This window comes from Talpa europaea (genome assembly GCF_964194135.1).
Source record: "Talpa europaea genome assembly, chromosome: 9".
Classification (NCBI taxonomy): domain Eukaryota; kingdom Metazoa; phylum Chordata; class Mammalia; order Eulipotyphla; family Talpidae; genus Talpa; species Talpa europaea.
Genome location: NC_140076.1, coordinates 84642634 through 84669470, shown reverse-complemented (window position 1 = coordinate 84669470; position 26837 = coordinate 84642634). Strand labels below are relative to the sequence as shown.

Genomic DNA, 26837 nt, shown 5'->3' with positions numbered 1-26837 from the left:
TGCGTGGGCCCGGGAGGCGCGTGCCCGCCGCCCACGGCCCCGAGAAGGCGCGGGAACCCGCCGGCCCGCGCGATTGTGAGTGAGCGCCGGCGGGGGCGCGCGCGCGCGGGCGGCGGGCGGGGGCGGGGCGCGCCGCGCTGGTTGTGCCGCGCGCAGGCGCAGAGCGCGGGAGCCGGGCCGCGGCCGCCGCAGAGCGCCGGGGGCGGGAGGCGCGCGCGCAGGAGGCCATGGCCGCCGCTGGCTGCTGAGGGACGCGGGGCCGCCGGAGCCTGCCGCCGCGGACGATGGTGACCGCACGAGTCGGCCCGCTGCCGCCGCCGCTGCCGCCGCCGCCTCAGACGCCGAAGCCCAGGCCCGGCGCGGAGGAGCCGCCTCTGTGAGCCGCGCCATCCCGGCCCCCGCCGCCGCCGCCCGAGGAGAACGGGAGGGCGGGCGAGAGAGCCGGGGAGGGCGCCGCCCCGCGGGGACGGAGGCCGCCGCCTGAGGTGAATGAGCGGCCGCCCCGGGGGGCTGCCCGCCGCCGCCGTCCTCCCCTCCCCCATCCCGGCCCCTCCACGCCTCCCCATCCGCGGCGCGGCCGCGGCGCCCGCAGCAGCCCCTCCCTGCCCCCCGCCGCGCGCGCGGCCCCTCCGGCCGTCCGGCCCCGCCGCCCCTTCCGGGGCCCCGCGGGGAGCCCCCTCCCCCGCTCCCCGCCGCCGTCCCCCGCCCCTCTTCCTCCTGGAGACACCCGTCGCCTCCCCCGGCATTCCTAAGATGCCCTGCCCCTGGGCTCGCCCCCCGCCCCCTGCGCACCCCTGTTTCCAGCCCTTTTCTCACCCCCTTCCTAGGCAGCCGCTTCCTTGCTGCTTCCCTCCAGTTGCCCACTTCCAACTTTCCCTCTCTGGGTCTTTGTCCACTTTGCTTCCAGGCTCCCATCCCTTTCCCTTTCCCTTTCGCCTTCCCCTTCTTTGGGCTGCGCGGCCCCAAACTCCGCCTGACCCCCAGACGTGCGTTTTGAGGGTGCAGGAAGGCCTGCCTAGCTATCCACGTCTGCTCGGCAGCCCGTCTGTCAGTCTTGTTGGCCCTCATCCCTCCCTTTTTGTCCCTCGCTTTTCCTCTCCCGCTTGCCATCCTCCTGCCCTGCCTCGCCGGTTCTGCGGCCCCCACCCGAGGACCCCTACCCTCCCTTCTGGAATGAGCCCCTTTTCTGTCGGAGGAGGATGAAGTTCGCCCGCGTTTTGCATCGGAAGCTGGTTGGTGCGTGGCGCGTGGAGGCTGCACCCCTGGCCAGAAAGGAGGGAGCTCCCTGGCACTGGCCTACCCTGGGAGAGTTTTTGGGAACGTAATTTCCTAGCCCCGCGGAGGCAGCCCGTTGCTGCTGCTGCTGCTAGTGCTACTGCGCCGCCGGCTTTGCTGCGAGCTTGGTTGGGGTTACTATAGTTCAAACGCATCTGCTGGCTGCAGGCGGGGCGGAGGGGGGAGCGGTTAGGCAGTGCAAGAGAGGGAGGGGGTTTTGCAGCCTAGAGGCATCAAAGATTTGTCGATAGCTGTGCATCGCAGCCTGCAGTAAACAGGAAACTAGTTTGCTAGTAGGAAAGGAGAGGACTGTGCATCTTTTTTATTTTTGAAAATGCGGAGTGTGCGGTTCTGCTGAATCTTGAATCATGACCAGAGGATGAGCTGTCTGTCGGTGCTGCAGTCGTGAGCCAGGCTGAGCGCCCAATGGCCGAGGTAGCAGTTTTTATTTCCTCCATCTGGCTCCTTAAGTTGAAAGAAGGCCCTTGTATTCGGAGTGGACGCGAGATCTTTGCCCTTTTCGAGAGGAGAAAGCAAAGAACTGCTAGTAGTTGATGTGGAAATCAGGTACATATAAAGTTAGCTAGCGATGAGTGGGAGTGGGGAGGACCAGCTATATTTAAAACGTGTGCCAATGCTTATTATGTAAGAAGTGCGCTCTCATGGTATCTCAGTTTTTGGCTGAGTTTACATATGATTTGAGGCTCCAACTTAATCCCCTTACATTAATTGTCAGGGCTCACCATCGTAACATACGGACATCCTGAAAGTCTGTTTTTCTAAAGATTGGTTTTAACAAATGGCAGAATTTTTCCTTATTTAATTGGATGGGCAGAGAAAGGTGATTACTGATGAATGATAGTTTTTGTTTTTATTCTTTTGATGGGGAAAAAGACGTAAAAACTCAGCCTTAAAATATTTGATTAGTATACTGAATTCTTGTAAATTGGATCTTGTGGCATTCTTATTCTTTGTCTTTTTAAAAGGAGTTTATCTTAGGAGCTGTGAAACTTCTTTTGGTAAGATCACAGTTCCCATTTCTATTATTTGACATACGCTGACATAAATCAGAGTGAGCTGTGACTAAAAATCCCATTTTTCACATTATTCAGAATGGTTTGATTTCTTCAATATTCAAAACCAAAATGCAATGTTTTCAGGAAACTATAGAATGAAACCCCCTATTTCCTGCGTTTGCACCGTGCCACGTTTTGCTTGCACAAGGCATTACTGTGTGTGTAAGTGGCATTGCTGCTTCCAAGCCTGGAAATTTCATTTAATGAAGTTGTCCTTTTCTGGGTTAGCATTTGGTGCTTTTTTGCCATTATTGGAAAGAAAGGCTTTTTTAAAAAGCTGTTTTACTGGGTATAGCATTTTTCAGTTTCAGTCAATTCAGTTTGCTAATCGCTGAGACATAGTTTTGGGGTATGACTTTCTCAGTTCCCACAGTTCAAGGAGGAAGTTTTAAAATCTTGCATGGCAGGTAAACTGGACGTATTTGAGCAGGGCAGGAAGGAACTTAAATATATGTGGCTTTAGGGCAGTAGCAAGCATTTTCTTTGCTGTTGGCTCTCCTGCTTATTTTGTAAGATTATTTAGTATTGTTAGGTTTTAAGAGAATTTGAGTTCCCTCTGACTCAGAATATCATCATTAGTTTGGTATGACAATAAGATAAATTAGACTTGAATCAAACTTCTAAGAGGTATAAAAATCTCTTTACTTCAGGAAAGAAGACACCATTTTTATACTTCATGTTGGTGATACAGCCATTTGAAGGTGTGTGATTTCTTGTATCTGCACTAAGGATAAGTATTTGAATGTTTTGTGTAGGTGTTGGTGTAGTGTATAGTGTAAAGTAATTTATTTGTGATGATCACCACTCTATCATGTGGCCTTTATACTTTTGAAAGGTTCAACATTACAAAGATTTGGGGAAAAATTTTTTCCTTTCTTTCCTTAGCTTTTGCAGGTATTTTAGATTTGGTTTTCCATGTATTACATCTGTCTCCTCTATATCTCTAGTCTGCTAAAATATCACTGAGTACAGAAATAAATTAAACATTTAATAAGCAATAGATTTGTTATTAAACAGACATATTTCATTTTATCCAGTGTGGATATGATTCTTGAGCTTATTCTGAAATAAAATTTGGGTATCTGTTTTCTTGGCTATTCTTCTGTATTGACAGCTTTGAACCACCCAGGTGTTTTTTTTTTTTTTTTTTTTTTAATTTTTGTTCTAATTGTGAAGCAGGAAATATGGTGCTTAAGAGGAAAGGTAGCATTTTGTCCATGACCATCTTTTGTGATAGAGATAATCCTCTGTAAGAATTAGATAGATTTTTTTCTGTAGCAGTTCAGACTTTGATTTCTAATGTAGGATGATTATATTTTTATTTTTTATTTTTTTTAAGATTTATTTATTTATATAAGCGTGGGGGTACAGGCCAGAGGCGTGGGAGAGTGAGAGAATTCACGGGAGACAGAGTGGGGAGCAGAACTGGCAGACGGACCGAAGACACTGCTGAGGGGAGCTGTGAGCAAGACAGGAGAGGTCTGCCGCTTCACAGCACTGCGCTCAACCCACTGCTGCGCCACCCTGATTATATTTTTAAATCTCTTTAAGAACTACAATAAATGGTGCGAGTTGGTATGTTTAAAAATAACAAAACATTAAAACAGGAAGGTGCCAAGTCAGTTGAAATAAATGTGAACCAAAAGTATTAGCTCAGTAGTGGTACCTTTTTTTGCTATAAGAGCAGAAGTACTGATTTATATTGGATTCTAGAATATGGGAAAAAAGACTTTTCCATTATAGGATAAAGCTGTGAATGGTATCTTGGTATGTGGTGATTTTCACACGACTGGTGGTTTGTGAGAAAAATCTATATTTCCTCTGCACTCCCAACAGTTTGACCATCAATGTAGGTAGTTATTTCCTTAAATCAGTGAGACAGCTTGGACAATATCATATGTTTTACCACTTTCTTTTTTTTAATCCCTCTTCCTCTTCACCCCTCCCCCCCATAATACGGGTTTTCTAGAATATTTGACAAAGAGAAAAAGACAGAAAAAAAGGGACTAAAAATCACCTTAATCTTACTGTTGAAAGGATGTGAATATGACTATTTTAGTATATTTCTTCCCAGGATTTTTTTTTTCCTCAGTAATAAGAGCTTTGAGAAATTTAGGTTCCTGAATGGTGTAATTTGTAATACATGTTGATAAGTGATTTATTTTTCAGTACTTTTTCTCCCCCCTTAGGACACAGCTATTTGGTTTTGAGGTTTTTTTTCTTTTTTTTAATTTGTTTGTTTATTTATTTATTTATACAAGCACTGGGTACAGTCAGAAGCACGGGAGGGTGAGAGAATTCACCAGAGCCAGAGCAGGGAGCAGAGCAGGCAGAAGGACCGAAGTACACTGCTGAGGGGAGCAGCAGCGGGCGCTGCAGGAGAGGTCTGCACGCCATGTCGGACCCTCCTCTGGTGGCCGGGTTGCAGCCGGGGATCCAACCAGCACTGCAGAGGCTGCAGGCAGCTTTGCAACCCAGCTCTCAACCCCTGTGCCACTGGGGAGGCCCTGGTTTTGAGTTTTAAAATATTTTTTCTTTAGGAAAATTATTAAAGTGGTCTAACTCATTTAAAGTAATCAGAATTAATGGTATCTATTTGTAAAAATGTTAATTGTGCATTATTAGTGGGGGTTGTTGGACAACACTTAGGTAGCATCAGTGTTATATGATCAAAATCAGTGTTCAGTAAAATCAGTTTCTCAGTGATTGAGAAACTTTTATTATTAAATTGTTGCCAAGTTGAGAAGTTGAGCTGCCTTACTTTTTGTAAAACTGTCTTAGGGAGCTCTGAAAATTAGAGGGTAAAATGGAAATACTGACAAATATTTAACCATACCATAGCAATCTGTCACTATAATTTTCTTCAGAAATAAATGTTTTCATTTGTCCTGTAATGTCTGAAATTACTGCCAAAACTCGAAATGTGTTTAGCTTTCTCAGCAAAATGCTTAAAAGAATGTTGTCAGAGCCAACACTCCACAATTATCTTTATTCTTAAATTGTTCTCTACCCATTTTTGTTTGCCCTATGCTCATTCCTGTAACTCCTTGGATTAATTTGCACCTCTATCATATAAAAGGGTGTTGAACTTGGTTTTCTTTTTAAATAATGGGTTCAGGAGATCTTTTATTTTAATTTTAATTTTTTTTATTTTAGTACTCAGTTGCTAATCAAGCCAGGGTATTGCCAGTACCTGACTCTTCCATCACGTGCCAGCATATGTCTCTCTGTCATGGGAAGAATTTGATGGGGATTATTTTCCTACTTTAAAGGCAGATTATGGGAATTTCAGATAAGGGGTTTAATGAGTCAAGGAAGCAATCTTGCAAAATATGTTGCCTTTATATCTTGAGTTCTCTGGATTGTATCTATATCATGTATATTCAGTTTTGATTGTAAGTAATAAGGAAAAGATCAGATTATGATACACTGCAAGCTGCAATATGCTGTTTTCAGATTTTTAGTGAGTAGGTTTTTTTGTGTTTAAAATGTGCCCCCCCCCTTTTTTTAAAGCACTACATAAATCACACAATTTCATATGAGTGAATTTGACTTTTCAAGTTAGTTGGCCAAAAGCCAGTTTTTTACAGGGTGTTTTTGTTGCTGAGTGCCTAGATTTGGAGTGAATTAGTGGACCTTTAAAAAATAAGTTGTGAGATTGAATGTTTAATCAGAATCTTGATTGGGCATACCTGAAAATGTCAATGTGAAAAAACTACGTGGGTCATTTTACAAAGCCCTAGAAATTGTAGGTCTGGCTAAGGACAATCCATGAGATTCATAAGAGGATCTTTAAAAGATATTTGCATTGACTTGGTTTTATATACTGTCTCTCCTGAATTTTAGGTCTGCTCCAAGAAAAATCATGGCTGCAAAGGAGAAGCTGGAGGCAGTGTTAAATGTGGCCTTGAGGGTGCCCAGCATCATGCTGTTGGACGTGCTGTACAGATGGGACGTTAGCTCCTTCTTCCAGCAGATCCAAAGAAGTAGCCTCAGTAACAACCCTCTTTTCCAGTATAAGTATTTGGCTCTTAATATGCATTATGTAGGTAAGTATCTACATCAGCTTTTCTAATCTTTCAGTGAGCAGTCTCTGATGTATTTGTCTTTTGTGTTTTTTGTTGGTTTGCTTGCTTTTTTTGGAGTAGAAGAAGTAGGTATAGGCCAGAGGGGGCATGGGGGGAATGGGTGAGAGGATTTACCAAAGACAGTGGAGGGCAGAACAGGTGAATTTACTGAAATAAACTGCTAAGGGAAGCAGTAGGCAAGACAGGAGAGGTCTGCTGTGCCTGGCCTGGGATGGAACTCAGGCCATAGGGATGATGGCTCTGAGACTTAACTCCTAGGTCACAGGGACTGCCATCTTTTTGTGTATTTATTTTTTATAAGATTTATTTATGCATACAAGAACTGGGGTACAGGCCAGAGGTGTGGGGGGTGAGGGATTCACCAGAGACAGAGTGAGGAACAGAACAGGTGGATACACTGAAATACACTGCTGAGGGGAGCAGTGGGTGAGTCGGGAGAGGTCTGCTGCTTCATATAGGTTTCTCCCTGGCCGGGGATCGAACTCACGCTGCAGAGACTGTGGATAGCTTCATAGGTTGCATCTTAACCACTTGCGCCACCAGGGAGGCCCCAGTTTGGTGGTATTATATTGGGTTGCCAAATAAGTTTTTTCAAATACTTTATGACTTTTCTGACAGCCCAGTAATATTTTCTTCCTTAAAATATATTCCTTAAACTGTTACAGATGGGATTTGTGGCTAATGGTAAAAGTACTGTTGAGAGGTTAAAGAAATTAAAGTCAAGAAATACATAAACCAGAGATAAAATTTATCTTGAATAAAAGTTAATGTCCCTTAATTTTTAGGTTAATTTTTGGTGTATATGTAATGATTGCAATGACATATTTTAACTTGACATTGCTATTGCTTAATTCAAGACTGTGTAGTGGTATCATTAATACTTTTAGTACTAGAATTGCCCATCTCAAGTGTGTCTTTTATAAAATTGTGAAGGGTTGTTTCTTGTGAGTTTTTTTTGTTTTTTTTTATGGAAGGACTTTTTGGGTTTCATAGTTTAGCTCTGTGAACCCCTTGCAGCTATGAGAGAGTAGCAAGTAAACCATAGTGGGAAAAGTCTGGAATGAAGTGGTTCTTTTATGCTATAAAACACTGTAATTTTCAGCCCTTTTCCCTAAAGGTTTTGTTACGTTAGCTAATTTGTGGAAATAATTCCAGCCTATTGTAGAACAACAATTGGGGACCTAGCTTAGGTATTCAGCTTATTCAGCAAAGTAATTCACACTGTTTTTAAAAATGTGCTTGTCATGTATTATTTCTGACTAGATTGAAATATTTATTATAAAAACAGCTGTCTAATAATAAGAAAGGTAAATTTTAGAAATTGAATGGGTTCTAGTGCAGTTGAAATATTACTCTGGCTTATAACTTTGGAAACTCAATGACACCTTTATAAGTACACTTATTGTATACTGTGGTGGGGTAAGCTCAGCAATGACATGAGCAGATACTGTCAGCTTGAACAGTTTTTTGGTTGGTGTAACTTCTGTGTCAAAGTATTATGTACTTTTTTAAAAAATTTTTTTTAAAGATTTATTTATTTATTTATACAAGCACTGGGTACAGTCAGAAGCGCGGGAGGTTGAGAGAATTCACCAGAGCCAGAGCGGGGAACAGAACAGGCAGACGGACAAAAATACACTGCTGAGGGGAGCAGCGGGTGGCAGGAGAGGTCTGTGCTCCATGTGGGACCCTAACCGGTGGCCAGGGATTGAACCGGCTCTGCAGAGGCTGCTGGCAGCTTCACAGCCCAGCACTCAACCGCTGCACCACCAGGGGAGGCCCTTATGTACTGTTTATATAAGTTCCAGTTGACACAATTTTCATCTTGAAGTATATTTTTAAAATTAATGATTTTGGGCCTCCCTGGTGGCCTAGGTGTTGTCTCAGCACTTATATACTGCAGCCTAAGTTCAATCTCCGACCTGGGAGCTAACCCACATATGGCACAGCAGACCTCTCCTGTCTTGCTCTCTGCTCCCCTTAGCAGTATATTTCAGTAAATCTGCCTCTTCTCCCCACTCTTTCTCTGGTGAATCCTCTCACCCCCTGCACCTCTGGCCTACATCCCAGTTCTTCTAAGCAAAAATACAAAATAAAAATTAAAAAAACTTGATTTGTGAAGTTGGTGGCAGATAGTGAAAAGTATCTTCCTTCTGTCTGTGTTTCCACTAAGTTCTCACTCTGAGACCCAGTAAGTAGCAATTTTTATTTCTTTGTGTATAACTTTGGATGTATAGTTGTATATATGTAAACAAATATATATTGATATATAAACGCAAATATGACATATTTCCCATTTTTTAAACAGATGATAGCCTAATTTAGTAAAGGTTTTTGAACCTCTTTTTTCCGTTTATTTATGTGTAGCCATAACTATTTATTGCTTTTGATTACTTATTTTTATAGTTTTTATTTATTTTTGCATAGAAGAACTGGGTAGTGTAGGCCAGAGGTACAGGTGGTGAGAGGATTCACCAGAGATAGAGTGGATAGCAGAGCAGTCAGATCTACTGACATGACATATATTGCTAAGGGGACCAGTGGGGTAGACAGGAGAGGGCTGCTACACCACATGTGGGTTAACTTCCTGACTGGGGAACCCCTAGATACTCATGAAATAATCTTTGTGCTCTATGTTTTTACACCGACACTTTCTGCCAAATCTTAGGTTCTGGTTAAATGAGTCCTCACTCTCCTTTCTGCCCTCCCATTTTGTTTTATGGTATCCTTGTATGGCTGTCCCATAATTTATTGAATTCATTACCCCATTGGTAGACTTTTTAGATAGCTTCTGTTTCTGCTATTTCGTACAGGTTGTACTCAATAATTTTGCAGATCCATAATTTCCACAGGTACAAATAGAGCCTAAGGTTGTGTTGGTGGAAGTGGAATTAAAGAGAAAACCCATTTGTAACGTTGATGGATTTGCTCCACATAGAATTTTACTATTTTGTAATAGTAAACAGTGGTTGAGAGTTCCTGTAATCTTATATACCCTTATCAAAGCAGTGTTATCCAAATGTTTATACTTGAGTACTCCAGTAAGTGAAAAATTGATGTTTTTTAAAACATGGTTTTAAATTACATTTCTCTTAGTCTAAGTGAGATTGAGTTTATTTAGTTCTTTAAGAAAAATGTGCATTTGCTTCTCTGAGGTCGTTTAGCTCATGTTCCTTACCCACTTTTCCGTGGATCAGTGGTCTTTTCTTACCAATTGTGGGAGTTTGGTAAACATTAGGGACATTAACTGCTTTTGATGAATTAAAATGATTTTTCTAGTTTTAGTTCTCTTGAATTTGCTATGACTTTTTTGACATGCAGAATTTTTTTTTTTTAAAAGATTATTTGTTTATACGAGCACTGGGTACAGTCAGAAGTGTGGGAGGGTGAGAGAATTCACCAGAGCCAGAGTGGGGAGCTGAACAGGCAGACTGACGAAATATACTGCTGAGGGGAGCAGCGGGCGTGGCAGGAGAGGTCTGCGTGCCATGAGGGACCCTCGCCCACGGCCGGGGATCGAACTGGCGCTACAGAGGCTGTGGGCAGCTTCGCAGCCCAGCACTCAACAACTGCGCCACTGGGGAGGCCCCTTAAAAAAGATTTATTTACGCATACAAGAACTGGGGTACAGGTCAGAGGTGTGGGGGTGAAAGGATTCACCAGAGACAGAGTGGGGAGCAGAACAGGCAGATTAATAGAAATACACTGCTGAGGGGAGCAGTGGGTGAGTTAGGAGAGGTCTGCTGCGCCATGTGGGTAGCTCCCTGTCTGGGGATCGAACTCGTGCTGCAGAGGCTGCGTCAGCTTCATAGGCTGCGTCTTAAACCCTTGAGCCACCAGGGAGGCCCCAACACCCCAGATCTTCTAAGCATAAAATCAATATTTTTTTAAAAAAAAGTTTAAAAAAAATCTGCTCTATTTATAATTTACTGTGTGTTATAGATATAATTTTATTGTCAACTATCTGTAGTCTCCTTGTATTTATTAAATAGCTTAGTCTAAGTTTTCGTGATTATTATTTAGTAAATTCTCATGTATCCTTTGTCCTATGTCTGAAGTTTTTGTTCCAAGTCTGTTTTATTATTGAGGATTAGAATCACGTTTTACTGTCTGATACAGTTTCTTCATGAGTTTTTATTTTCCCCCTCAGAGCTTTTCTGTTACTGTTAGTTTTATATGTGAGCTTTAGAATTATCTAACCTTATATTTCCAAATAATCAACCCTATTGACCTTTCTCCTTGAGATTTCATTATTTTTTTTAAATAATAAATTTTATTTTTATATTCCCCATACAATTGCAACCCCCCCGTTCTGACCCCAATCCCTCCCCTCCCGTCCCTCATCCCCCAGAGATTTCATTATTATTAACATTTTAAGTTAGTGTGAGTGTGACGAGATAGCTTAAGGATGCTGACATCTTTCTATGTAAGAGCATAGAAGGCCTCCTGTGTGCAAGACTTCATTTGAGTATTTCTGGAGTGTTTTGAGGTTTTCTTTATATAGGTTTTAGACATTTATTCAGTTCAATACTAAGTATTTTATCTTTCGTTGCTGTTGTTTTTTCTCCTTTACATCCTCTAATTGTAACTAAGAGCATAAAAATCAAGATAGGGAGTAGAATGTGTATGGAATAAAATAGAACCTTTAGACTTAGCTATTCAATATGAGTTCTGTCTGTACAGTAAAGAAAAGTGCCTGTCCAAATGTAATTCATGGAATGTTTTACAGAATTGTTGCACAGACTGTAGGATATGAAAAGGGGAATGTAAATATTATTGAAAAGGTAGAATGGTACCATTTGTGAACAACTCTGAAAATATGTTAGATATTGTACTTAATTTGGTAGGTGGGCAGGGACCTGGATTTAGAGTAGGTAGGAGACATGTCTTTTAAGATTAATTAGGCAGTGTTGTTTGGGATGATGGATTGGGGAATGTAGTGGACAACAGGAGGGTAGGAGTACTAGCTGGGATTTTAGGCTAGAGGTGTTGAGAGCAGAATTAGTATGGTAGACATTGGACAGGAAAGGGTGTGTATGAGAGCAATTCAGTTGAAACCATCACTAAAATCATTGGTGACCTAAAATGTAAAAATCAGCCTTCATTTCTGTTCTCATTCTGCAGACCTTCCCATGTTTATAAAGTTGTTGACCACTTCCTCTTTCCAAATACTAGGTGACTAGTATTTTTTATTTCTAATCATTACTTCTGAGTCTCTTGCTGTCTTGTTAAACTTCTTAATGTTGATATATCCTAAAATTTGTGTTCAGTCTTCAACTTTTGTTCAGTTGATGTCACTTAGTTGTGGCTGCAGATCTCTATCTCCACTTTACAGTGCTTTTCTGACCACCCAAGTCTGGGATAGCGTCCCCCCTCAACTCCTAGGTACCCAGTTCATATCTCCCCCACAGTACTCATCGTGCTGTCTTCTAAGGGTGGGTATGCTCCTATGCTTCTTAACTGCCTTGTGAGCTCCTCGAAGGTGGGAGCAGGGCATCTATATCTCAGTATTCCCAGCACCTGGCCAGTGCCTGATCCCAAATGAGTGAATTTATAACTACCTGTTATAAATCTCTACCTCAGTATTCTATATATACCCTTCAACTTATCATCATTGAACTTAGAACCTTTCCCTTACCTTAAACCTCTTCCTCCTTCTGTATTTCCTATCTTAAAATGCAAAGCTCTTGTCTTGAGTACTCAGGCTAGAAATGCCAGAACATCTTCACTTCCTTGTTGTTAACCACTTACCCAGAAAACGCCACTAAGTCCTATTTAAAGATGTATCTCATTGCTCATCTTGCCAGCTCCATACCCAAAGCTGTGGTTTTATTTCAGGCCCATTTTTCCCTCCATTGCTACAATAATCTCTAAGTAGCAGAATTCCTATATTTTACATTATAAACTACTGTTGGGTTAGTTTTATTCTTGTCCATTTTGTTTATTGTGGTTTGGGTATCTATAAATGGTGTTGTATATTTGCATCAGCAATAGTTTTGGCATGCATTTTTCAAACAGCTTATGTACACATTGTACATTCATATGATTCATGCTCATTGTTTTAGCATAGGTGTTTACAATCCCTCAAAAATCTTACGTAATACATTTTTTTATTATCAGAGTTGTTTTTCCTTTGGAATGTGAAAATAGTGGTATATGTTAGCCTCCATTTATACACTTTCCATTGTTGGTTTTTTTTCCTTTATCTCACCTAAAGGATTCAAGAATCAGTAGCCCACTCTAAACTCATTATCACATACAAGGCTTTATATTGAGACTTCAGCCACCAGTTTTATCAGCCTCATTGCCCATGCCCTGTGTACTCTGCATTCTAGTCAAACCTACAAAATTTACTATCCCCTGAAAGTATCCTTTTGTGTTTTTATGGTTTTCATTCCTGCTATTCTCATTTCCTAGAATGTTTTCCCTTTTTGTAGCTTGATGAGAAATCCAGGTCAAGCTTAATTAATTAACCACCCATGGCCCTTCTAATGTTGATTACAGCAGCAATACTGTACCATATTTTTTCCCCACTAGGAAGGGTTTTCTTTATTCTTCTCTAATCTTCAACATCTAGGGATGTATATGGGTTATACTTACACATAGTAATGTTGGTTGAGTGACTACATAATTGAAAGGATGAATGAAATGAATATGTTTAATCTAGAGGGTCTATAGTTGATTTTATGAGATGTGCAGCGGAAGGCAGAGGGGAGACTATCTGGAAAGGAAAATAATAGTTCATTAAAAGATAGTATTTAAAGGGCATCCCTGGTGGTGCAAGGGGTTAAGTCTCAGCACCAAGAATATATCGGCAGCCATTGCAGCACAAGTTCAATCCACGGCCAGGGATCTAACCCACAGGGCACAGCAGACCTCTCCTGTCATGCCTGCTGCTCCCCTCAGCAGTGAATTTCAGTCAGTCTGCCTGTTCTACTCCCCACTCTGTTGCTGGCCAGTCCTCACCCCCACCACACCTCTGGCCTGTACCCCAGTTCTTGTATGCATAAATAAATCTTTTTTTAAAAGGATAGTATTTAAGGAGTGGTTTCATGCAATAGGCGGATTAGAAAATCTTAAATTATAAACTCAAAATATGCTTCCTAAAAGTAACAATCCTTTAAGATACCTCAAGTTCCTTGAGATAGGGTTAGCAAAATAAAATGAGGAAATTATTTTTAAGAAATTAAAAACAAAAAATATATTTATCACTGACTCCTGCTAAATTTACCATATAGTTAGGTGCATAGGAAATCTGATTTCTACCTCTTTTTTAAAAAAATTTTTTTAAAAGATTTATTTATACAAGAACTGGGGTACAAGCCAGATGTACGGGAGGGTGAGAGGATTCACCACAAACAGAGCGGGGAGCAAAACAGAAAGATTGATGAAATACACTGCTGAGGGGAGCAGCAGGTGAGACAGGAGAGGTCTGCTGCACCATGTGGGTTGCTCCGTGGCTGGCGGGGATCGAACTGGCACTGCAGAGGCTGCGGACAGCTTCGCAGCACACTGTGCTCAACCACCTGTGCCACTAGGGAGATCCCTCTTTTTTAAAAAATTTATTTATTTTTATGTTAGAAGAACTGAGTGTAGGCCAGAGGAGAGGATTCACCAGAGACAGAATGGGGGGAAGAGCAGGCAGATTTACTGAAGTACACTGCTAAGGGGAGCAGTGGGTGACACAGGAGAGGTCTGCTGCACCATATGTAGGTTAGCTCCCTGGCTGGGGATCCAACTCAGGTCTTTGCGGTGATAGTGTTGAGATTTAACCCCTCAGCCACCAGGGAGGCCCTGATTTCCACCTCTTTAGACCCTGGTATACTACCTTTGCTTCCTTAGCTTTAAGCATGATTGATTTAGCATGAAAGGACCTTAAATAACTAAGTAGGAATATCTGTGCTCTGATAAAGACTCATTAATTGGCAGACTGGACTGGGACCAGACATTGCAAGACATACAATGTTCAGACTGAGAAGTCGGAACTTCTGAAGGTTCTAAATTAGGAGAGTTGTCTAGATGAAGCGATGGTTTTGGGAATATTGCCCTGTTAATGAAGTAGAGGATATATGTGGGTGAATGAAGTACGTGTGTAGGTTAGGGAAGAAGAAGGGAAAGACTTTGTGAGAAAGACTCAGCAGGACTTCATAAGAAGAAAAAGGATGACTCTCAGCTCTCAGTGACTGATGGGATTTAGGAGATGGGAGAGAGCAGGCTCACTTGTTGAAGGAGGACAAGAAGGAAGTTGATTTTCTACTTGTTGAATGTGAGATGTGTAAGTGGAATATCTCAGGCATGAGCTGGGAGATGTCTTCTTAAGCATAAGAAAGGATTACGTGTTTTGTCTTGTGTAGTAGGTTCTCGGTAACTATTTGTTGATAAGTATACATATGGAAAGATTTATTTGAAATTAATAAAACAGATTATTTGAGCTATATGTTTGAAAGAAAAGCATTTTTATAGGGACTGGATTTTCTGTTTGAGAAGGTGAAAGAAAAGAGATGGGGAAATTGAGAGGATACAAAGAAAACTTTTTGGGTAGTTACTTTGGATGCTGGAGGGGAACAGCAGTATATCCCACAGAAATTGCTGACTGCCCAGTTCTTCAAAGTGGAAGAGTACACTAGGTTTGTAGAGGTTTGTGGACTGTAGAAAGTAAAGAGGGGAGAAACAGATGATTAGAAAATACAGTTGTCAGTATGATAATTTATAAAGGTGGAATGAGAAAAAAAGATGATAGAAAAGGGAATAATAGAAAAGATTTTCTTCAAGGCTGGGAGAAAAGCCCTGCACATTCTTTGAAAACAGAGGTCAGGACTGGTGTCAGGGAGCTACTAGGAGTTGGAAATGGATGGTCTTAGACGAAAGTCTGCTTTTGGAAGGGAGTTAGGCCTAAATCTTCTCCTGGTACTGCACATTGAGAAGCCTGGCATAGAACAGATAAGTAGACATGAAAGCAAGTAGATGCTAATAGGGGTCCTGTTTTTCTTTTGTGTAATGTGTTTGATTATAAGGTAGAACAATCTACAAGTGAAAAATGCTTTCTGTCTTCAACAACAAAAAATCCGTAGTGATTTTGCTATTAAATTGGTGGTGGTGAAGTGAAAAAAACCTCAAAGTTGCTGAAATCTAATTGGAAGTAATTTGCTTTGAGCTCTTTTTATTAGTGTAATTAATTGGGAGAATAAATTTAGAATCCTATGTATTTATATCACTCCTAATTTATACTGCAGGTTATATCTTAAGTGTTGTGCTGCTAACCCTGCCAAGGCAGCATCTGGTTCAGCTTTACCTCTATTTTTTGACGGCCCTGCTCCTCTATGCTGGACATCAGATCTCCAGGTAAGAATGTCTCCCTGCTTTTAAAATGTGTCACTAAACTTAAACATTTTCCTTTCCCTATAAAATACTCAGGAATACTGCCAAGAAGTGGAGACTATATTAGGTTCCTGGATGTTTGTCTTCTAAATAAGTATCATACAGAATTAATAGCTGGGGCTGTGCCTCATTTTATTTACGAATAATCTTAGTATGAAATGGGTCTTAAGGTGTTGTTTACAAAGATACCCATGAGCTTTTCTTTCTTTCTTTCTTTCTTTTTTATTTATTATTTATATTTATGCATACAAGAACTGAGGTGTAGGCCAGGCCAGAAGTGCAGGGGGTAAGAGGATTCACCAGAGACAGAGTGGGAAACAGAACAGGCGAATCTACTGAAATACACTGCTGAGGGGAGCAGCGGGCGAGGCAGGAGAGGTCTGTCCCATATGGGTTAGCTCCCTGGTCTATGGCTCTCTGGCCAGGGATTAAACTTATGCCTCAGTGGCTGGCAGTAACTTTATAGCGGCTGAGAGTTTATCCCCTGCACCACCAGGGAGGCCCCCATGAGCTTTTCTTTATTACCTGAGAGGAGAATTTCCAAAGCTAGACCTATTGGGAGCATTTTAACAATCATATGACCTCATCACTTTCATCATTTCAGAAAGTCAATTTATGATGTCTGTGAGGATCAACTTAAGGTACATCGTGGATGATTGATAAAAATTATTTGATGAGGTTTGAATAACTCAGAACATCTGCCACTTTAGCAATAATGTCTGTTTGCCTAGGTGTACTAGTCCTAATTTGTGTGTGTGTGTGTGTGTGGGACCCTTGCCGGAGGCCGGGGAACAAACCGGCACTGCAGAGGCTGCGGGCAGCCTCGCAGCAACTGCTGCCCCACCAGGGGAGGGCTAGTCCTAGATTTTTCAAGTCAGTCAATAAATATGAGCTTCCTGCTTTGAAATAGCATATTAAAATACAGGTGAACCAAAAGTGGCACAGTAAATATAATGAGGTAGGATAAATATTGGGGGCTGGGCCTCCCCGATGGTGCAGCGGTTGAGCGCTGGGTTGTGAAGCTGCCTGCAGCCTCTGCAGCGCTGGTTCGATTCCCGACTGCTCTCTGGCCACCGGAGAAGCTCGGTCCCACATGGTGCACAGACCTCTCCTGCCGCACCCGCTGCTCCCCTCAGCAGTGTACTTCGGTCCTTCTGCCTGCTCTGTTCCCCGCTCTGGCTCTGGTGAATTCTCTCACCCTCCCACGCTGCTGACTGTACCCAGTGCTTGTATAAATAAATAAATAAATCTTAGGAAAAAATGGGGGGCTAATTTTTTTTCTGGTTAAAATGTATAACCGTAGTAAAATACACTCATTCTAAGAAGAGTGGCAGTTAACCTCACATGTATAGTTATAACAAGATATAGTTGTCTGGTAAGAGGTCTGAAACAGATTTTGGTGTAGGCTTGAAATCTAATTGTAGAAATAGTATTTTCATTTTCATTTTGATGACTGACTTTTAAAAATCCCCCCTTTCCTCCCTATTATAAAATAGTACTGTTCATGGTAGATAATTTTGGGGAAACAAAGAAAATTTATTCATTTATTTTCCTGTTTCAATTCTGGTTTTATGGTTAACACCTGCAGGTCTTGGATGGAAAGTTGAAAAAGCAGCAAAGGCCAATAGAAAGTGACATTCTATTTTTTTTTTTTTTCAAGAAAGTATTATGACTTTTATTATGACCAAAGAAGAGTAAATATTAGCATTATAATAATAATCCTCAAGATGATCCATCTCTAATGAAATCACCATTCCATTTTGCAAACATGTTACTGGTTCCATCAGAATTTTACTTATATAAGTAACATCCTTTTGTGGTTATAATTACAAAACCTATATATCAGTTTTTTAACTTACCAGGAAATTATATTAAGATTCCTTTTAAGAGTCTCTTATGGAACTTGGACAACTAATTATTGTTATTGCAAGGAAATAAATGAAAATTTATTATTTAATCAAATGCATTCTGTAGTAGTTTTGGATGAGGTAGTTCATGCCCAACTAGTCTTTGGACCTTCTTTGAAGAAATACTAACACCATGACACATAGCCATACATTTAGTAGCTATGATACATATTGATTATTTTCTTTTTTTTTTATTTTAAAATATTTTTATTTTTATTTTTATTTTTTTTAAATAATAAATTTTATTTTTATATTCCCCATACAATTGCAGCCCCCCCCATTCTGACCCCAATCCCTCCCCTCCTGCCCCCGCCCCCCTAAAAGTGTCTCTGGTTCATAGTTTTTTGTTGATTTTGATTTTCACTTTCTTATAGTTATTCATTTTCCTGGTCCCTTATTTAAGTTTTCTAGATTCCTGCTATGAGTGAGACCATCCGGTATTTTTCTTTTTCTTTCTGGCTTATTTCGCTGAGCATGATCCCTTCCAGCGCCATCCATGTTGCTGCAAATTGCATGTGTTTATCTTTTTTGAATGCTGAGTAATATTCCATGGTGTATATGTACCACATCTTCTTGATCCAGTCATCTATTTTTGGGCATTTGGGTTGTTTCCAAAGCTTAGCTATTGTAAACAGTGCTGCTATAAACATAGGGGTGCAGGTGTTCTTTGGAATTGATGTTTCTGTGTCCTTTGGGTAAATACCTAGGAGTGGAATTGCTGGATCATATGGAAGCTCTATGTTTAGTAGGTCCAGAAATCTCCACACAGCTCTCCACAGTGGTTGGACCAGTTTGCACTCCCACCAATAGTGCAGAAGAGTTCCTTTTTCTCCACACCCTCGCCAACATTTGTTGTTGCTAGTTTTTTTAATATGTGCCATTCTCACTGGTGTAAGATGGTATCTCATGGTAGTTTTGATTTGCATTTCCCTGATGACAAGTGATGTTGAACATTTTTTCATATGCCTGTTGGCCATTTGCATTTCCTCTTCAGAGAAGTTTCTTTTTAGCTCTTCTGCCCATTTTTTGACTGGATTATTTTCTTTGTTGTTGTTGAGTCTCATCAGCTCTTTGCAGATTTTTGTGATCAGTCCTTTATCATTAGTGTTGGGTGCAAAAATGTTCTCCCAGTTGGTGGGGTTTCTCTTTGTTTTTGTTATTGTCTCTTTTGCTGTGCAGAAGCTCTTTAATTTGATGTAGTCCCAGCTGTTTATCTTTGCCTTTACTATCACTGCTTTGGGTGATGTGTCTGTAAAGATTTCTTTGATGTGCAAATCACGTAGTGTTTCGCCTATGTTTCCTTCTATATATTTTATGGTTTCAGGTCTTATGTCTAGTTCTTTAATCCATTTTGAGTTGATTTTTGTGTATGGTGTGAGGTAGTGGTCAAGCTTCATTCTTTTGCATGTAGCGACCCAGTTTTCCCAGCACCATTTATTGAACAAACTTTCTTTGCTCCAATGCATAGTCTTTGCTCCTTTGTCAAAGATTAGTTGACCATAAATCTGTGGGTTTATTTCTGGATTTTCTATTCGATTCCATTGGTCTGTATGTCTGTTCTTGTTCCAATACCATGCAGTTTTGATGATTATGGCTTTGTAGTATAGTTTGAAGTCTGGGCGTGTGATGCCTCCATTCCCTTCTTTTTTTTTCAGGAGAGCTTTGGCTATTCGGGGTTTTTTGTGATTCCATATGAATTTCATCAATAATTGTTCTATTTCTTTGAAGAATGACATTGAAATTTTGATTGGAATAGCATTGAATCTGTATATTGCTTTTGGAAGGATGGCCATTTTAATAATGTTTATTCTTCCAATCCATGAACAGGGGATGTCTTTCCATTTCTTTGTGTCTTCTTCTATTTCTTTTAACAGTGTTTTATAGTTTTCTTTGTATAGGTCCTTTACCTCTTTTGTTAGATTTATTCCCAAATATTTGATTTTTTTTGTTTCAATAAAAAAAGGGATGGTTTTTTTGATTTCTTCTTCTTCAGATTTATTGTTTGTGTATAGGAAGGCTACTGACTTTTGCGTGTTGATTTTGTATCCTGCCACTTTACTGAACTGATTGATGAGTTGAATTAGTTTTTCTGTTGAGTTTTTGGGGTTCTCTATGTATATTATCATATCATCTGCAAATAGTGATAGCTTGACTTCTTCTTTTCCTATTTGGATTCCTTGGATGTCTTTCTCTTGTCTTATTGCTCTGGCTAGGACTTCCAGTATTATATTGAAAAGCAGTGGTGAGAGTGGACATCCTTGTCTTGTTCCAGATCTTAATGGAAATGCTTTCAGCTTTTCACCATTGAGAATGATACTGGCTGTTGGCTTGTCATAGATGGCCTTTATGATGTTGAGGTATGTTCCTTGTATCCCAAGAATTTCAAGGGCTTTTATCATGAATGGGTGTTGCACTTTGTCGAAAGCTTTCTCAGCATCTATTGATATTATCATATGGTTTTTATATTTCTTTTTGTTGATGTGTTGGATAACGTTGATTGATTTTCGGATGTTAAACCATCCTTGTGTCCCTGAAATGAATCCTACTTGGTCGTGGTGAATTATCTTATGGATACATTGTTGGATTCTGATAGCTAAAATTTTATTGAGGATTTTTGCATCAGTGTTCATTAGGGAGATTGGCCTGTAGTTTTCCTTTTTTGTGTGGTCCTTGTTCGGTTTTGGTATTAGTGTAATGTTGGCTTCATAGAACGTGTTTGGTATTGTCCCTTCCTTCTCAATTTTTTGGAAGAGTTTGTGAAGGATAGGCACTAATTCGTCTCTGAATCTTTGGTAGAATTCATTTGTAAATCCATCAGGTCCTGGGCTTTTGTTTTTGGGGAGGTTTTTGATTACCATTTCAATTTCGCTGCTTGTAATTGGTCTGTTTAGGTGTTCTATTTCTTCTTTATCTAGCTTTGGGTGATTGTAGAGTTGTAGGAATTTGTCCATCTCCTCTAGATTGTTAAACTTGTTTCCATATAACTGTTCATAGTAGTTAAAGTAACATTCTAAACAGATGTAGTATACCTCTTGTTTTGGACTTTAAAGCCAAAACCTAATTTCATTAGCATAACTTTGGATTTCTTTTTGAATACATAGGGTAAAATTAACCTTGTCTGAAATGGGAAATAAAGAGAATTTAAAGGTAGTAACCATCACCCGAAATTCTACCCAGAGATGGACCTGTTAAGGTTCTGGTATTTTCTTCTAGTTTTTAATACTTTCCAGTTTTCCTTACTTTTGTAGATACAAAAGAGTGATCATTATCACTGATTTTTGGCTCCTCTTGTTGAAGCAAGACCTCCAATCTCATTAATATTTCATAGTTATTTCCTAGGGGCCCTAAAGCATTTTCCAGAAACTCAGTATTGTCACATTCCTCTTCTCTCTTCCTGTCTTACTGTTTTTCACTGCTCAAAATGGTACTGGGAAGTGATGTCTTTTTTCTTGGCCCCTCCCCACTCTTCCCCAAGCTATACATCCTTTGATGCCAGAGTTTCAAAGTCTGGAGCTGCCAGAGTAGGGCTGTAGTTCTTGTCATTCATACCATGTTTCATACTAAGTTGTGTTTTACTCTAAAGTGGAAACGGTGACTTTTATTTCTGTGTCCCACAAGTATGTCCTTGTGTCTTGGTCTCCTTCATGGGAACAACATCAGCCTTTCCTGTGTTGTCTGTCTTCATAGAGCCTTGGCTAGGAGACCCAGTGCCAGTCTTGACACAGGCAGTGTGATGTCCTCCTGTTTTGCTGCCCCCGGCCCCAAACCTTGATGCAGTCTTTTGTGTGGCCATACCAGGTTCCTCTGAGTCTCAGCTGGAGCTCAAGCTGGAGATACTTCCCCATCTTTATTCATTTTTAACAAAAATTAATGTCTGTAGAGTATAGCATAGTACCAAATAGGTTATACGTTCTAGAGTCCGCCTACTCATGTGTCCCGAATGCCTGGACATGTGAGATTGCCATAATTGGATGGGTTCAAATTCCATGTTTGTGATTTGTTGCACTGTGACCTTAGTGTCTCTTATCAGAAAGATATGCCTCAATTTCCTTCCCTGTAAAATGATCATATCATATGGGACTGTTGTAAACATTCAATAAGATAAAACATGCAAAAAGCTCTTAGCACAGTTCTGATATATAATAAACTCTCAGTGAATTTTAATAGCATTATGTCTTGTTTTTATTACACAGTATTGTTTTGTGAGCATTTTTCGGTGTCTTTAGCCTTTAAAAATGTTTCTTTAAGTGGAAGAGTATTCCTCGATAAAGCTTTGTTATGGTAGATTTCAGAGTTGGTAGGGTTTTGGTGCTCAGAGAATCTCAAAGTTGAATGAAGGTAGTGCTATTAAAAAAGTTGCTTTTATTAGTTATTATGTTTCTGGATAAAATAATAGTGAACTTCATTTCCTTCGTGGTTTTTTGGTTTCCATGTGGTTACTGGTGTAGTGATGACTAAAACAATTTTCATCTACAGCATAACATCCATGCTTTTCTAGAGAGTTCATTTTCGCTGATGTACAGGAAAAAGAAGCACTAACAGTGTCAAGGTAAAGGCATTTACCATTCTTCTGTGGCAATCTGACCTTTGTAGTTTTAGTTTATTAGAAGTAAACTTTATTTTTTTTTTAAAGATTTATTTATTTATGCATATAAGAACTGGGTTACAGGCCAGAGGTGCGGGGTGTGAGAGAATTCACCAGAGACAGAGTGGGGAACAGAATAGGCGGACTGACTGAAATACAATGCTGAGGGGAGCAGCGGGTGAAGCAGGAGAGGTCTGCTGCACAATGTGGATCACCTCCCTGGTGGGTGATTGAACTTGTGCTGCCGTGGTTGCAGACTGCCTCATAGTGCTGTGTCTTAACCCCTTGCGCCACCATGGAGGCCCCAGAAATAAACTTTATTTTAAATAGTAAAAAGAATGGTAATAAAATTTTATGGTGTGCAAGAACTTTTCCTGTTCTTCATTTCATTTTGTTTCTTTGGGATTTACAGATTAAAAAATGGAAGTGGGCAAGCAGCCAGTAAGGGATGATCCTAGACTTCAATTCTGAGCCCTGTTTTTTGATACCTTGTTTTAGTCCTCTTGGTGGAAGAAAGAAAATTAGTTTCAGAATCACACTTGATATGATTATATAATATATAATATATAATATATAAAAAATATATATAATATATATTATATATAATATATATTATATTAATACATTAATATATATTTTGGCAGGTTACTTGTCTGAAACTAATGTAGGAAAAATGCCCATCTTAGGGATTACTTTTGACATTAAGCTAAAAAAGTTGAAGATATTATGTATTTCAGTATTTTTCCTCTTAATATAATTTGCACTTCATGGTGCTATCACCGGTAGCGCAAGGGGTAAAGCACAGCACTGTGAAGCTATCCGTGGCCACTGCATTATAAGTTCGATCCCCATCTGGCCAGGGAGCTGCCCACATAGCGCAGCAGATCTCTCCTGTCTTGCCCACGGCACCCCTCAGCAGTGTATTTCAGTCAGTCCACCTGTTCTGTTTCCCACTTTGTCTCTTACCCCCAACCCCCACCCACCTCTGGCCTAGATTCCAGTTCTTGTATGCATAAATAAATAAATTTAAAAAAAGATAATCGAAAATTCTTTGGCATTCCTCCTGTTTAAAAGCTTAAGTAAGTGGCTGGAATGTACAGACTGTTTTTGAGTTGCCCAGTGCCTCAGGTGACCTAAGAGACTGCTGTAAGTGAAGATATTTAATCATTGAGTGAAGTTGGTGACCTGGGTTGTTGTTGTGTGTTTTTTAGTACTTGTATGCTCTTTATAGCAGGCATTTTTCTAGTGGCATGCTCTCTTCCTGACGCCCTTTTCATGCATTTTACTCTAATGCATGCCTCCAATCAGTTTCATTCAAAGGAGGACAGGCTATGGCGGGGGTGGGGGTGGGGCGACACGGACGGGGATGATGACGACTAGAGGAAATAGATTTTCAATGTGTTTAGGTTTTTAGTGCTCAATGAATGTCACATTTCACAAATGGCACAAAGGAAAAGAGATTTAGGAAGGGAAAGTTTATTCAGTTATAAGTAGCATGGCAGGAATTCTTACTTTTGGCCAACTTAATACATATTACCATTTGAATTTTCTACATTGAAGAATTGTGATAATCCTTTTGAACATCTTATTTGATACAGTCTTTTTAAGATTTATTTTTGTTTATTTATGCATACAAGAACTGGGTTTTAAGCCAGATGTGTGAGCGGAAGGGACGAGAGGATTCACCAGAGACAGAGTGAGCAGAACAGGTGGATCTGCTGAAATACACTGAGGGGAGCAGCAGGTGAGACAAGAGAGGTCTGCTGCGCCACATGGGTCATCTCCCTGGCAGGATTCAAACTCATGCCTCAGTGGCTGGTGATAGCTTAATAGCACTCAGACTTAACCCCTGTACCACCAAAGAGGCCTCTTATTTGATGGAATCTTAAAATAGTTACAAAGTTCTGTTAACATTTAACAGAATAAATAACAGAATTTTATAAATAATAAATAACAGAATAATATATTCTGTATAATAATAATAATTCTGTATAATATATTCTGTATAATAATAATAAATAACAAAATAATAAATAACAGAATAAATAACAGAATTTTGTGGCTCTTGGTTCAGACTAAAATGACTCCTGGAATTTTGAGTAATTCCTTCTCATGCTCCTTCTGTTTTTTTGTTTTTTGTTTTAAAAGATTAATTTATGTATACAAGAGCTGGGGTACAGCCAGAGATGTGGGGGAAGTGGGGGTGAGAGGATCCACCAGAGACAGAATGGGGAACAGAACAGCCAGACTGACTGAAATACACTGCTGAGGGGAGCAGCGGGCAGGAGAGGTCTGCTGCACCATGTGGGTTTCTCCCTGACCGGCTGGGGATCAAACTCGTGCTGCAGAGGTTGCAGATTGCATCATAGTGCGGTGCTTACCTTGCACTACCACGGAGGCCCCTAAATTAGGCTCATTCTTATTTAGGCTTTTTGTCCAGTTTTTTCCTGTTTGTGAGTGACCTACCCTGTTGGGACTGAGTGACTAAGAGATTTCTTTGCCAACATGAGGTGCCAGAAGTGGTATGTATAGGTTTTTGTTCACATGCTGCTTATTTCAGTTCATCTGCATAGTTTGGGATTCAGTGCCCTGAATTCTCTGAGGACAGCTCATTGGTTGCTGTGTGGCAAGATCAGACCTTTAGCCTGGCTTTTTAGGCCCGTTGTCTGTCTGAAGATTCCCAAGAACTGTCTTGGGAGGTGGGAGGTGGGAGTTGAGTCGTGGGGATCGAGTTGGCTGGCATTCATTTCTCTCATGGGATAAGTGACAGACCACGTAGATGGGGCAGAAATGGAGTTAAGTGTCTCTGGTTTATAGTTGCTTGTTGATTTTGATTTTTACTATATCATAATTAGTCTTTTTCCTGGTCCCTTATTAGGTTTTCTAAATTCCTGCTATATATGAGACCATCTGGTATTTTTCTTTTTCTTTCTGGCTTATTTCCCTGAGCATGATCCCTTCCAGCTCCATCCATGTTGCTGCAAATTGCATGAGTTTATCTTTTTTGATTGCTGAGTAATATTCCATTGTGTATATGTACCACATCTTCTTGATCCAGTCATCTATTTTTAGGCATTTAGGGAGGAGGGTGTAGGATCAAAACAAGGGGGGGGGTGAGAATTGTGTGGGGAATATAACCAAGATGAAAATGAATACATTGTGCAAAAATGAAAAGTGGTGTAAAATATATATAAAATTTAAAAATAATAATAAGAAAAAAAGTAAAAAAAAAAAAGAAAGAACTGGGATAAAGGTAGGTTGTCCCATTGAAGGGAGCAGTTCTCAGGCTTGGGTGGGAAAAAGCTGTGCAATATCAGGGTGTTATTCTTATAGCGTAGAGGCTGATAATTTTTCCAGAATGCAGACCATCCTTCCTGTCTGATAATCTCAGCAAATCACAAAGTAATGACTATATGGAGAGTAAATAAGAATTAAAAAGGAAATCAAAAAGAATTAGAAAGTTGAGAGTTGGCTGATTAAAAAACCCAAAAGAATATAGGATAAAATAAAAGGAAATAGTTATAATAAAGCTTTTACATTTTATAATATAAAGCTATTACATTTTGTAATCCTGTCAGATAGAATAAGAGGTAAAATATGTGGTATTTAAATGGAAAGAAGGAAAGAACTCAATGAAGTAATGATCTAGCAGTAGAAGGAAAAATATTTTTAAATAGAGCTGTGAACACAAATCTTTCAAAAATCTTAAAAAGCTTTATTACAACATTCATATTTTCCTTTATAGCATTTATTACAATGTAATTAATTGCTGGGGCGAGTACCTGTTTCATGTATGTCTCCCCTCCTGGAGAGGGAGTTCATGCCTACTGCAGTATTCCTAAAGCCTGGCAGAGTGCCAGCATATATGTGTGTGTGTGTGTGTGTGTAAAAGCCTTAGTTTTTAAAAACAGCTGTTGTTAAGTGTCCATTCAAATTTTGTTAAATAATTTTTTTTTTAAGATTTATTTATGCATACAAGAATTGAGGTACAGGACACTGGTGCGGGGATGAGAGCATTCATCAGAGACAGAGTAGGGAACAGAACAGGCGGATCTACTGAAATAAACTGCTGAGGGAAGCAGCGGACAAGTCAGGAGAGGTCTGCTCCACCATGTGGGTAGCTCCCTGACTGGCCAGGGATCAAACTCATGCTACAGAGGCTGCAGATAACTTCACAGTGCTGTACTTAACCCTTTGCACCACCAGGGAGGCCCCTGTTAAGTAAATTTTGAATTTAAATGTAAGAGACCCTGAAGAAAGACAAAGGGACCGTTAAAAAGAGAATGAGATAAAGCAGTCTATGAAATAATGTGAAATAGTTAGCTAATGTTTCAGCAATAAAATTCTGGAATAATGTTGAGTTTGCTGAGTTATATTATCAACACTCAGCAGTGACAGAAGCAAACAAGGGAAGGAAATGTGACCAGGAACCCACCTTGGCAATGTCCTCTCCTCACTCAGAGCTCCTGGGGACTGATGTCCTTTGGGGGCCCCTTTGGATTTTACCTTTGGGGATAGTGCTCTTGCA

General features: G+C 40.3%; 1 protein-coding gene across 1 annotated transcript in view; it reads left to right on the top strand.

The window, feature by feature from the left end:
* Positions 1–6168: 6168 nt before the first annotated feature.
* RNF145 (ring finger protein 145) overlaps positions 6169–26837 on the top strand; it is a gene marked incomplete at its 3' end in the record, with an annotated part of 34938 nt that continues 14269 nt past the window's right edge. The window contains exons 1-2 of the mRNA XM_084243955.1: positions 6169–6400; positions 15673–15781. Coding sequence (XP_084100081.1) covers positions 6217–6400; positions 15673–15781 — 293 coding nt within the window. The 5' untranslated portion in view covers positions 6169–6216. The remainder of the gene's footprint in view (positions 6401–15672; positions 15782–26837) is intronic.